The sequence below is a fragment of the Octopus bimaculoides genome, chromosome 21 (assembly GCF_046866305.1).
Source record: "Octopus bimaculoides isolate indiv1 chromosome 21, ASM4686630v1, whole genome shotgun sequence".
Classification (NCBI taxonomy): Eukaryota; Metazoa; Mollusca; class Cephalopoda; order Octopoda; family Octopodidae; genus Octopus; species Octopus bimaculoides.
Genome location: NC_142948.1, coordinates 33983604 through 33998603, shown reverse-complemented (window position 1 = coordinate 33998603; position 15000 = coordinate 33983604). Strand labels below are relative to the sequence as shown.

Here is a 15000-nt window from a genome sequence, read left to right as displayed (position 1 = left end):
CGGTTCGTTATGTTTCTTGTTAAATTTTTCCGTTTGTTGTGTTCTTTTTATTCAATCCTTGATATATATACTAAGTGGGACCCGTGAAAATTCTACGGAACGAAAAACATTACGAGGAGATATTTAAGAAAGAAAAGATAATTTGCATTTTTATAGCATATAAAACTAATTGTTGCTTGTGCAATAAATGGTACGAAAATATACAATAACAATCCATACAATATTTAATACACATATCATTCATTAGTATTCAATTCTATTGAAACTGCATAATCAATATATAATTGCATATTCCTTATTACGTAATATTTTATTATAATTATTTCACATTATACACAATTGATGTGCACAAAACGATATAGAGAATATACACAATGTTATTATTTACGAGGTTTAGTTTCAATTCCATTGCAAATGAAAGGAAGTAAAATCCACAGCTATTTTGCTAAGATATTTCACTTCCAGCCTCAATAATGCTATACGATTTTGAAATTTCCCTCTGCCAAATACATTATATTTATTTATTTATTTCTCCCCTCTCTCTTTCTCTCTCTCTCTCTCTACTTATCTCTCTCTCTCTACCTATCTCTCTCTCTCTTTCTCTCTCTCTCTCTCTACCTATCTCTCTCTCTCTCTCTCTCTCTCTCTCTCTCCCTCTACCTATCTCTCTCTCTCTCTCTCTCTACCTCTTCAACAAACTTTTAAGCATGTGATTGCTCTCCTCACGCTGTTAATATTTCTCTCACTCTCTCTCTCTCTCTCTCTCTCTCTCTCTCTTCGGCTCTATGAGTGAGAGCCTAATGCATCGGCTGGCAATCTGCTATCTCACTCACTTCCTCTCTCATTCTCTCACTCTCCCTTTCCTTTCCCCTTCTCTCTTTCTCTCTAGCTCTCTCTCACTTTTTTTTCCTCTCTGTCATTCCATCTCCTCTTTCCAACAAACTAAAGCCTTGCGTGCAGACGAACGAACAAGTAGAATTATAATACACACACACACACGCGCGCGCACACATGCACACACATTCACACACACATTAACATGGCAATACAGTAAATGTGGGAAGACTTATGAGATGTCTTAAATATAATACTAAGTTGTTGTTGTTAGTTTTGTTTAGTTCCATGTCAGTTCCAATTAAACAATCCTATGGTCACAGACTCCAATCAATGGCCGCCACGTTTTCTTTTTTTCGTTGCTTTTTGTTTTTTTTTTTCAAATGTAGTTTATCTTAAATTGCATTAGCGTAAGTACATTTTGTTTAGCTTAACGAAAGCAAGGCGTGATGAAAAGAACATTCAGCTATTATATCTGGTGGGTCGAACAGACGTTTTCGGATCATTGGGAGTAAATACGATAATTTCTTTTCAAATTTACAGTGAGAAAAAAAAAATTTTTTAATAAATAATAATAATAATAATAATAATAATAATAATAATAATAATAATAATAATAATAATAATAATAATAATAACCGAAACATGTAAAATATCTCTGAGAAAATTATAAATTAAAATTAATTTTATATAGTGGCGTTTTCAAACTTCTTTTATATAAATATATATATATATATATATATATATATATATATATATATATATATATATATATATATATAAGTTGTCAGACGTGTTGAAAATTGTAGGAAGTGGTGGTCAGCTACGTTTCTAAGACTTTCCTCGTAGTTTCTCCATATTAAACACAGTGGATGAGTTTCTGAAACGAAGCACGTATTAAACAGGTCAAGAGATAACATAAGACCCCCTTCTTGTTGTAGCGGTGGTGGTGGCAGCGGCGGCGGCGGCGGCGGCGGCGGCGGCGGCGGCGGTGTGGTGGTGGTGGTGGTGTTGCTGCTGCTGCTGCTGCTGCTGCTGCTGGTGAAGGTTCTATTGTTGGTTGCGTAGCCGCAAGTCAACCTACAGCGCGTCGTCCTAAGTCAAGAACGTAGTTCACCGAAACGATCAAATATTACCCACTGATCAAGTCCATCGATCAAAGAGCAACAGTTACTGCTCCCCCTGTGATTATAGTCATTGCTATATTACTATGGCTGCTGCTGCTACCGCTGTTCTCGCTGCCTTCTTGTAATTGTCATTGTTGCGATTGTTGCTGTTGTTGCGGTTATTGTCATTAGTGCTGTTGCTATTGTTGTTGCAATCATCGTAGCCGTTGTAGCTGTTATAACTACTGAGGTTGTTGTCATTGTTGCTGTTATAGCTGTCCCTTTCGTTCTTGTAGTGTCGTCGTCGTCGTCGTCGTTATGGTAGTTCTTGTTATTGTTCATAGAGTTGCTTCAATATTAACTTTGATCCAGTGATCTGTATAGGTAGAAGACAATGGTTTATTGAACTAACATAGCAAAATATTGACATTTAGGATTTATATTTGTGTTACATATGAAAATATTAATTCAAAGGATTTAGCGGCCACTAACACACCAGCTCTCGCTTGAACCTGAAATGCGTTACAGTGTAGCATCAAATTCAACAGGTCTTGTCACCGGCTGTCACCATCAATACCATCGTCGTCACCACCACCACCACCACCACCAACATCATCAGACATTCGGTGATTGAAGTGTTATTGCTCATATTGACATAACTTCACAGGCCTGTTGTAATAACAATAAGATTTCTCCTTCAAATTGATCTCTCCGTAGTTATTTGATCAACTTAATTCTCTTTCTATATTATGACACCAACAACTACAAGAAACTCAAGTCAATTCTTCCGTCTTGCTTCTTTTCACCCATTGTTACTACTTGTTTTCTCAAACATGTGGAGATATGTAAGTATATGCGTGCAAGGATATGTGTGTGTGTGCATTATATATACATATATATATTTGTATACATGCATGTATGTGTTCCGTTATAGGCAGGATCAAAAAAGATGTACTCCATCCAGGGAGAGATAATTATGATTTAATACACACAGAATCTAAATAGGAGCTACTGATATTTTTATGCCGTAGAAACACAGTAATTCAGCAGATTTATATAACGTGGTTTGAATCTCCAAGCATTTCCTCAGGCCCAACATACATGGTTGGTTTTATCTGAAAAGCAGGGTGCTGGTTTATGAGAAAACGCGAGAAAGAAAACGAGCAGAAGGTTGATGCAAAAAGTGGAACGACAAAACAAAATGAGAATAAAAACGGAAAAAGGAAAAAAAGAAAAGGAAAGGAAGAAAACCAAGAGCTGGCTCCTTTTTGCCCGTTGAAATCATAATTAATCTAGATGATATAGAATAATTCAACGGGGAGGATGCCAAAGTCTACGAGATTGCAGCTCAATTCGAAATGGGCGGTATCTTGCAGTTCGACAAAAGAAATCTGTTCTGTTTGCTTCTTCAAAAAATTTCGGATCTGGGATTAAGCAATGTTGCGGAATTCTTGGGTCTAAAAAGAATGTGTAGTTTTTCAGTCACGCATAACTTGCATCTCTTTGATCCATTTACTCGTGGTACAAATTTTTCTACGTCGTTTCACTTGATTGTATGTGGTGTGCAATTGGTATTCAGATCCCATACATGGCTAACCAACTTATTGATTTATTTTTGTTGATGTGTCGGATCCTTATAGTTTAAGGAGTTAAGAACCGGAACATTTGCATAAAGCAGCGGGGTTTTTTTCTCTGTATAACTTCCTGTTGCTCAGTCCTCCCTAGAGTTTCTTACTACTATCTCTGCTTACGTTCAGATCTCAAATTCTGAAGGGGTAGACTTTAGGCTTTTTTTGCTTTTTTTTTTTTTTTTGTCTCACCATCACCCTCTGACTATTTTTTAAATTATTCCCCAACATAGGCACGAACCCAAATATTTAAGTATGGAGACTAAATTGATCTCAGTAGTTGAATGGTAATATATTTCACAGATTCTTAAGGACGAAAAATAAAGTCGAACACGGCAGGATTTAAACTTAGAACGTAAGAGTTTCCAACAATATATGCTCTACGAGTGTGTCTTTGTGCTGCGCCAACCATCGACTTTCTGTAATATTGATTAAAATTCAAGCAACGTGCAAGTGAGATCTGAACTGATAACCTGAGATACAACAAGAAACTACCAAAACAAAGCAAAACAAAAAAAATGAGTTTGGTTTGGTTCGATGCTCGACAACACGCTACAGTGTCAGCCAGCTCCCTAATAAATATAGCAGTAATTATGAATATGTCAAAAAATGAAAAATAAATAAGAATATGTAACATTCAAAAAGAACGGGAACAGGGAATATATAAATAAATAAATAAATAAATAAATAATAATAATAATAATAATAATAATAATAATAATAATAATAATAATAATAATAATAATAATAATAATAATAATGATAATAATAATTATAATAATAATAATAATAATAATGATAATAATAATAATAATAATAATAATAATAATAATAATGGTAATGATAATAATAACGGCAATAAAATAATGATGATGACGATGATGACGATGATGAGTAATAAGTAATAATAATAATAATAATAATAATAATAATAATAATAAGTAGTAGTAGTAGTAGTAGTAGTAGTAGTAGTAGTAGTAGTAGTAGTAGTAATAACAATGTGAAATTAAATTGAATCCTTTCAGAATGATGAATAGAATATAATTTCATTTGCTCTCTGCCATTGAAATGTAAATGTAATCTACTGAAAATATTATATTGAAAGTTGGAAGATCAAATATTTCTTCAGTGAGCTATATATGGGATCAACTGCTCAAATATGATAAGTTCATCAGGAAACTTCATAAGAAATTACTTATGATTAAATAACTACTCCTAGACAATTGGTGAATCACAGTGAATTACATCTATGTATATATCTGTGCGTGCGTGTGTGTGTGTGTGTGTGTGTGTGTGTGTGTGTGTGTGTGTGTGTGTGTGTGTGTGTCTATGCATATATGTGTATGTATATATATATAGATATATATATATATATATATATATATATATATATAAATGTATATATTGATACGTATATATATATATATATATATATATATATATAAATGTATATATTGATACGTATATATATATATATATATATATATATATATATATATATATATATATATTATGCAGATGGAGTCATTGATGGATGGATTGATAGATAGATATTGGTACATATGCGTGTGTATATATATATATACATATATATATATATACACATATACAGTGAGAGAGAGAGAAAGAGAGAGACATATACATATATACGCATACATATATAGAGGGATAGAGACAGAGAGACAAAACAGAGAGAGAAAACAGGGAGAGAAAGATATACACACTTACTGTAGATTAACTGAAATGATTTATGCTATTTCGCACACGTTTTCATATTTCCGACGAAGGAAAGCTGTTTCTACCTTACAACATCAAACTAAATTTAATGAACACCAGAAGAAAAAAATTAATGTGATATTGCTAAGAAAACAGCAAAGAATCAATATGTGATATTGTTAAGAAACCCGTCCACCAAATCCAAACTCTGAATCTTCAATAACGTGAGGTGATTGTTATGATGTTGATTTTCTGCAATGATACAATGTCAATAAATGAAATTTGTTTGGCGGCGAGCTGGCAGAATCGTTAGTACGCCGGGCGAAATGCTTAGCTGTATTTCGTCTATCTTTACGTTCTGAGTTCCAATTCTACCGAGGTCAACTTTGCCTTTCGTCCTTTCGAGCACCTGAGTCAATGTAATCGACTTAGTCCCTACTCCGAAATTACTGGCCTTGTGCCAAAATTTGAAACCAGTAATAGGAATTTGTAAGGAAGTGAAATAGCCAAAGATTCAATCACTAGCAACTATGTATGTGCATATATATAAGTGCGCGTGTGTGTGTATCTATATATGCATTCATATATGCATATAGACACATAAATACATGCATAGACATATGTAAGATTTAGTCACTGTTGACTAAGTCGCTATTGAAGTTTCACTTGTCAATCGCTTGAAGAAGTGGAAACGTGAAACTCGAATAGCGTCTCTCTCAAACTCACCTATGAATAAATCTTATTCCACTCTAATTCACTTTATTGAACACTTTTTCGCTTCAGTTCACATACACTATGCGAATCATTATAATCCGTAAATAAATATTATATTGCGTACGTATATACATATAGGTGTGAGTGTACGTATGTACGTATGCATATATACGTGTATGTCCGATTATGTATGTATGTATGTATGTTCGAGTCACTATCAAATAAAAAACTCAAGATGTCATAAAAATGGCCGAGAATAAATATTTATTTATTTTAATGGTTCGTGACAAATTGCAATCTGTTTCGTTCTACTGAACTTGTCAACTGAATAACAAGTTGCATTGAACAAGAAGAATATAAAACAATCGGTTTGGAACTGTCTAGAATATATTAGAGGTTGGTCTTTTCTAAACGAGGTGTTTTATTCCTAAAGATTCAAAACAATACAGATTAAATTGAAAATAAATATATGTATGTAAGGTTAGGGCCGAGGGTGGTGCAAAAGATGTACTTTTAGAGAGAGAGAGAGATAGGAAGTAAAGAAAGGAATAGAAAAAGTGTGGTATGATAGTAAGATTTACATCACTGCATTGACCAGATTATTGAGTGTTGTTATACACCGCTGGTCACAATGCGCTTTCGAATGATGCGCCAACGGCGGTTCGGCCGGTGGGCTTATATCCCTACAGAACTCTAGTTGATTAGTGGCTACGATAGCAACGCTATCCTACTTAACTCAGACTTCGAACAGAGAAGTCAGCTCACCGCACCATCACTGACCTATACATAGGTTGATATATGGACACATAAATATATGCATCAGATTTAACCGAGTCGCTATTCAATTTTCATTTGTCAATCGCTTGAAGAAATGGAAAAGACATGAGTGGCGATTCTCTCAAACTCACGTAACTGTCAAAAATATATTTCTGTTCCTGAGGATTCAAAACAATACGAATTAATAGTAAAATTTACGTCACTGTATTGACCTAACTATCGGATGTTGTTATACACTGCTGATCACAATGCGCTTTCGAATGATGCCACAATGGCGGCTAGGTGGGTAGGCTTATATCTCTATTGAACGGAACGCCAGTTCGTCGCAAGATTACAGTTGAGTGGGCTGGTTCAATGTGAAATTTAAAGTCTTTGCGCCCAAGAAGACAACGCAACTCTGGTCTGGGAATCGAATCACGACCGCAAGATTGTTTGCGCAACAACTCTAACAACTAGACCACCCGACTTCACAAAATTTACATAAAGATAGAAAATATGTATAAAAAGAAAGAAGAGGAGGAGCAGTAGAGAAAGGGAAAATGGCAGAGGTAACTCTACGTAGAAGGGATGCTGAAAAAGAGAAAACGTACAGAAATGATAAGCAGTAGATAAGGGATTTGTAAAGGAACGAATGTGTTATAATGATAGAGTCGTATTAGGTCTATCTGTAAAATTGTTAACTGTATAATACCTAGGGTCTTCTGTGAATCTTAAAAAATATAAATCGGTGAAATACGAAAAAATTACCACAGATAATAGCTTCGTATATTTACGAAAAATTATCTGATACTCAGTAAGTAAATAAATGGAAAAGGTTTGGGGAATAAAATGATGTATTAGAAAGCAATGGGTTTAAATGTATATATTTCAATAGAGATTATCTTCGAAAAGATAAGGGGGAAGTGGTAGAAGCACAAATGATATGTAAATATGTATTTAAATACACACACGCACACGCACACGCACACAAGCATGTACATAGAATTATATGCATATATACATATAAACATATATATATATATATATATATATATACACACATTCATATATGTATATACATACATGCATGTGTGTCTGTGTGTGTGTGTGTGTGTGTGTGTGTGTGTGTGTGTGTGTGTGTAAAGAGAGAGAGATCTACATATGAAAACACAAACGAACAGAGGAAGATAGAGGTATGTATATGTATGTATGTATGTATGCATGTATACAATATGTGCATAGATATAAATATATGTATACATATGTGTGTGTGTGTGTGTGTGTGTGTGTGTGTGTGTGTGCACGTACGCGCGTGTGTGTATACATACACATATATATATATGTATAAATATATGTATATATACACCTGTATATATGTACATATACATTTGCATACCTCTCATGCACACACACACAAACACCCACAAACAGACACAGACACGCACACGCACGCACACTCACACGCACACACGCGCACACACACACACACACACGCCCACGAATGATTTAAAGTTTGTGCGTTGTGAGAGATAAATAGAACATGATTTGTAAAAAAAAAAAAGACAAACGTCAAGAAAACAATTGGTAGGGTAGAAAATAATAAAAATAAGAACAACAATGGTGCTGCGATACAAAGGAAAATATGATAACTGCAATAAATAATAAATAATTATCGTACAAATTAGATACTTTGAGAAACGAGAAAAATATCACGGTGATATATGAGAGGGTTGCTTGGCTGTAAAAAGGCTTATATTTAGAAATGGTATTATACAGTTTAAAAATATCTAAAAACTTGAGATTACAAATCGCAAGATGGAACAAAGGGTCAGCGTGTGAGAGAATTTATCAACAAGGAAACCGATGCAAAACAGTAAATATAATTAGGGATTTGTGTGTGTGTGGGGGGGGGGGTTTAATACTAATATTCCTTGTGCTATATCTGAAAGACCTGTAATTTTGAAGGAGAACGCTAGTTAATGACATTGATCCCAGTTCTTATTTTATCGATCCCCACCATCCCCACCGAAAGGGATGAAAGGCAAAGATGATCTCGGAAGAATTTGAACCCAGAAGAGAAGGATTGGCGGCATGCCATTATGCATTTTGTCCGGCATGCTATCGATTCTTATTTCTTTACTGCCCACAAGGGGCTAAACATAGAAGGGACAAACAAGGACAGACAACGGGGTTAAGTCGATTACATCGACCCCAGTGTTCAACTGGTACTTAATTTATAGACAGGCGAAATACCGCTAAGCATTTCGTCCAGTGCGCTAACGATTCTGCCGGCTAGCTGCCTTTGTTTCAAATTTTGCCACAAGGGCAGCCATTTTGGGGAGGGAATTAGTCGATTACATCGACCCCAGTGTTCAATTGGTACTTAATTTATAGACAGGCGAAATACCGCTAAGCATTTCGTCCGGTGCGCTAACGATTCTGCCGGCTAGCTGCCTTTGTTTCAAATTTTGTCACAAGGGCAGCCATTTTGGGGAGGGGATTAGTCGATTACATCGACTCCAGTGTTTGACTGGTACTTAATCTATCGACCCCCGAAAGGATGAAAGGTAAAGTCGACCTCGGCGGAATTTGAACTCGAAACGTAAGAACAGACGAAATGCTGTTAGGCATTTTTGTCCGACATGCTAATGATTTCGTCAACTCGACACCTTAAAAGTACTAATAATGATAACAAGGGGACAAAGAACGACAATTCTGGAAGGAGTGGGGGGAGGTTGATTCCATCGAACGCAGTGCTCACCTGGTACTTATTTTAATGACCCCCCCAAAAGGATGGAAGGCAAAGTTGACCTCGGCGGAATTTGAACACAGAACGTTAAGAAATGCCGCAAAGCATTTTGTCTGGCGTGTTAACGATTCTGCCAACACCCCCACCTTTGGTTTAAAACTCATATGAAGTAGAGTAAGTCTATTAACTCAAAATAAAAATAATTATCAAGTAATTTAGTTAAGCTGAACGTTGCTAAATGGGAACAACTTCAATAGTTGCGTGTTATTGTATTATCATATAATTCAATATCATTTCTGCTGGATATCTTATAATATCTTTGCTCTGATAAAGAATGCTTCCTGAATAATACAAAGCAGAATCTAACTGTAGGTATGGCCACTTCCATATTGAATGAAGAATTTAATATGAACTAATAAATGAAATAATACACAAAGGTCAGTTCTTCGTAATTCTGTGCTCGTAGTTAATATAGTACAGATTATCCTTAAATTTACCTCATTATTAACTGAATATTTGTAAATGCTCATCAGCTGATAAACACGATAATCTAAATGAGATATTTCTCTATCTTTGTAACTTTATCAAATGAAGCTATTTTCTTAAGATTTTCTTTCTTTCCTTCTAATGGCGATTACACTCATTTTATTTTCATTTGTTCTGTTTGTCTTTCTAAACTCTAACTCTGCTGTTTATTCTAATACAGTAGAAATGTTTAGGGCAGCCAGAAATAGCTTTGAAATATGCATCCTATATATCTAAAATATTTTCACTTTTCTGGTGATTCTGATGAAGATGAAAGAATCGTTTCCTTGTTAGACTGTAATAAATCTATTGTAATTATATATGTGTGCGTGTTTGTATGATTGAGTGCGCGCGCGCGTGTGTTTTCGTCGATTATTAACGGCGGAGATTGAAAACAACAGTGAGAAAATTGGAAACAGAACATGCTCTTCCATCAAAGTTCGTTGAGAAATTTGTTCTGCATCCAATTACAGACACTCCTTTGTCTCCCACTATCAGAAATGCAGTGAATCAATGACTGACCGTTTATGCTGTTGTTATCCAGTTTCAAAATAAATAAATAAAAGAAATAATAAAATACATGTCTAACATACTATCTCCTCGTTTCTTTGCAGCTTTACACAGTGACTGAAAAAAATGCTGGAAAAATACTCAATGAAACAATGGTCATGAAAGAACAGGACTATGTTAAATGGTACTTTGGTTCTGAAGATGTTGGTAATGGTTTGGTCATGATGATCGAAGATTATCGGTGAGTTAAGTTAATCTCTAGTCGAGCATTGAGACACTTGGGGCCCAGTTGTTGTGCCTTTCTATCACATTCGGAGTCAATGATTGCGTTGTTTGCATAAGGCGCATGCGCTGAAGCATGAGAATCCGAAAGCCGTTCTAGTCAAGATCTCATCAACTACTTCAAGTAAACTTGAAGAAGAGGGCGAGAGTAGAGAGGGTGATACTGCCTTCTTGTGTGTTCAGCGACAGGTGAATGATAGTGAATGAAACTGGCGAGGTTAAACAAACCTATCCTGAGTGTGCTTGGAAGGAAATTGGAGAAAGGCAATAGTGATGCCTTAGCTATGACAGAGTAATCCGACCATTTGTGGAGGGATTTCCTCCGAATTACCAGAGGTGGTCTGCCTTTCTACTGTGTGCTTTTCTTGTAATTCTTTATGGTTAAAGTTTTTTTTCTTTCTTAATTCCTCTGTATCGAGTAATTTTCTCGTTAAAAATGTTTGTTGTTGTTCTTTCAATTGTTTGTGTAAATCCCCACAGCTCTTTGTCTTCGTACTGTCCTGAATATTATTATTACTGATGCTCGCAGAAATTTTAGCACGCCGAACAAAATGTTTAGCATCATTTCCTCCGGCTTTACACTCTTAGTTCAAATTCCGCCGAAGTCGACTTTGCTTTTCATCCTTTCGGAGTCGATGGAATAAGTACCAGTTGAGCACTGGGGTCGATTACATCGACTAGTTCCCTCCCTAAAATTTCAGGCCTTGCATCTTTGCCTCGTGGCCTTAGCGAAAGAGGTTATGAGGTAGACCAGGTTGAAAGGGCGAAGACAGGTACTTTTCTCTTTGGCCAAGCCCTCATCAACTTTTTCAAATTTCACTTAAAAAGGAAAGTGAGGGTGGAGAGGGAGGTTCTGACCCCTAGTAACTTTGTTAAAAGTTGGGTAAATGCCGTAAGAAAGGCCCGAGTGAATGGGCCTACTCTAAGCATGCCCCTGCAGGTAAAACGGGAAGGCACCTGGTGGTCAGGACGTTTGTGGATTCGTGGGGTTTTCACGAGCAGTCATAGGAGATATCCCACTTTTAGGGAATTTTTTTTTTGTTATATTTGATCATTGTTTCTGTTTTTCATTGTTTACACGCTTTTCATGTAAACCCACGTTGTACTTGTCCTCTGCTGTCCATTTTGTCTTTCATGTAAACACTTTGTTTTTAATAAAGAAATTATTATTATTATCATTATTATTATTATTATCATTATTATTATTATTATTATTATCATTTATTATTATTATTTTTATTATTACATATATACTTACATACATACATGCATACATACATACATACATGAATGATGTATTTTTGCTATTATTACAGGGATATGTTTTTGAAGAAATTCAAAGAGCGTCCCGTGGAGGACTTCATGAAAGCCGATGCGGAACCAGTTGTTCAGGAGAAATCAGAAGCAAAGAGTAATGCCATCCAAAATAATATCAGACAGTCTATGTCAAAGTTATTTTTAGGAATAGTTCTTATATTGCTGTTTTCTTGGAATTAATAGGACTCAAAAAATTTGGCAAAGTAAAAATCTTGCAGTTGCGAAAATATTGGAAACATGGCATTCTAGTTTTGAACCACGGTAACAACAAAGCATTCTTCAAAGCTAAGCTTTATTCTTATTGTGCTCGTTATTTTCTTATGTTTCTTCAAGGTGGCCAGCTAACAGAATCGTTAGCACGATGACCAGGGTGCTTGGCTGCATTTCTGTCCGTCTTTACGTTCTGAGTTCAAATTCCACCGAGGCCGACTTTGCCTTTCATCCTTTCGGGGGTCGATGAAATAAGTACCAGTTGACTACTGGGGTCGATGTGATCGATTTAACCCCCCCTCCCACATAAATTCCAATCCTTGTGCTTAAAATAGAAATGATTATTTTGCTGTATTTTCAATTCATTTATTTCTTGTGGTGTCTGTTGATGTTTGTGAATCCGTTATTCTGACTGTTCGTATTGCCATTGTTGTTATTATTGCTGCTGTTACTGTCCTTGTTTTATATACTGTTGTTGTTAGTGATGATGATGTTATGCGTGTTGCTGATGTTCTATTTAATGCTATAATCTTGCTCTTGGCCAATTCAGACCACAAACACAATTTTTATTCCCATGATACCACTGATTTCACAGTGTTCTGTTTCATTTGCCTCGCAAGACATACAACTTTTGTGAGTGAGCAACTGGGAGGCATTATCATGGGTTCGATTTGCAATTAGTGCCTTATATTATGAAAGTTCGCGGCCAGCTGAGGACAAGTTCCTAATTCGATTCCAGGTTGTAGTTTTAGATTATTTTTTTTTCAATTATCTGATGTCATTAATATTCTTAAGAAAGACATTAATGACAATAATATTTACGGTTTGGCTCTAATGTAAATAGGAGACCGTCATAAAACAAGTCATTATCGTAATTGTATTCGGTGGAGGATTCTCGATAATTGTATCTAGGCCGCGGTTTCAGCCCCTTGTTAGAGTTTATTACAGTAAATGCTTACGTCAAATATTCCCTTGGTAAATTTATCATTGCCCACCATTATCATCAATAAAATTAAAATTGTTATGTCAATGTAAGAATGTCTACAATATGCACAGTAGAGTAAGAAACGATAAACTTCAGTGGGCGAGATTTTCTTCTAGGTTTCGAATCCTGCTTCAGATTATTTCATTTTATTTACTCCCTTTTAATTTCGTTGTTGAAAGAAAGAACGTCACGATTTTCCGTTTCCCATTTTGCGCTAAGTTTGAGATTTTCGACGACGTAAGAAAGTAGTATTGAGGGAGACTTCAGATCAAAAACGAAAGTTTCCTAAATCAAAAGAATGAGCCGGAAATCAGAACTGCCTTGGATAAAAGTGTTGTAGGTCAAAAGAGCTTTTGGAAAGAGCTGAAGTTTAAAAACTCTGTGGGAACTGCCTCAGATCAAAAGTTTTCTGCTCCCAGTTGAAGGTGATCTCTTTCATTTAAGCCTTCAATGTATTTCAAAATGAAAGTAAAACGAACATCACACAATTGTTTTCTCCCCTTCATTAATCATTTATGTATTGAGCCTTAAGCCTAAGAGACAATTCTAGTGATTGGTCACATTCTTTCTTCCGTTGCTGACGTTAAACTGAATCCTTGATTAAGGAACGTGTTTATCTTAAAGTAAAATAATGACTTTTCAATAAATGATGTCATGAAGCTGGTATAAGTTCCAATTTAGGGTGACTTTATTTTCTACGATTACCCCCACCCCTCATTCTTTGTTGAAATATTTCGGTATCGTATGTATAGACAGATTTAAACACCTCGTCTCTAGATACAGTATGATTGTGGATAGAAAACGAGGAGTCAGCCGGGTTAATTTTAATCCTGTGTCGGGACTTCATCAGAGACTGTATAGCCTGTCCGTGGCGAGACTACTCAGGGAATTTCAGTTTCGTAATCAATCTCACACTTATAAGTCTAAAACTGTTTTTAAAAATTCTTATTCTTTGTGGCGCAATAAGACTTATATCTCAAATTAACATCACTGAATCTCATTTTCTCATCTCTGTAAATCGAAGTTTATCTTCATTTTATTTTGTTTTGTTTGTACTTAGGAAAAAAATTAAAACCAACCAGTGAATATACAAACAAGGTGAATACATCTGTCTAGACATACATCGACAGATATATTTTGTGATACAATATGGCACTGAAACAAAACTGCGTTAACAAACCAGTAATTTATTAATCAGACTAGCTGTCGAAAGTGTGTTATATTTGCCAATTAGTTTGTCCTATTTATTCCAGTTCATAGTAATAGCAAGTTGATAAACAGTGTCTCGGTGGACAGATTAATACAGTCTCTGATGGAATTCCTACACAGGATTAAAATTAGTCCGGCTTATCCATCGTTTTCTGTTCACGAAAATGCTGTATATACAGACTAGCTGTTTAAATCTATCTATACATAATTCGTTGGCTACAATGTTTTAGAGTGGGGGCGCAATGGCCCAGTGGTAAGGGCAGCGGATTCGCGGTTTCGATTCCCAGACCGGGCGCTGTGTGTGTGTGTGTTTATTGAGCGAAAACACCTAAAGCTCCTAATCCGTTGATTATCTCTGGCCACCCGCCGGATTATTTCAACTATAGCCGCAAAGAAGCGGGATAGATACCGCAAGGTATTTTGTCCGATGTTTTAACAATTCTGTCAATCCACCTGCCC

General features: G+C 35.6%; 1 protein-coding gene across 1 annotated transcript in view; it reads left to right on the top strand.

Annotated features, from left to right (window-relative positions):
- Window positions 1–15000, top strand: part of LOC106871943 (uncharacterized) — a 156642-nt gene that overhangs the window by 141186 nt on the left and 456 nt on the right. Inside the window, exons 5-6 of the mRNA XM_014918716.3 lie at window positions 10643–10779; window positions 12137–15000. The exon at window positions 12137–15000 is cut by the window's right edge and continues 456 nt beyond it. Of these exons, the coding sequence (XP_014774202.1) occupies window positions 10643–10779; window positions 12137–12317 (318 nt within the window). The 3' untranslated portion in view covers window positions 12318–15000. The remainder of the gene's footprint in view (window positions 1–10642; window positions 10780–12136) is intronic.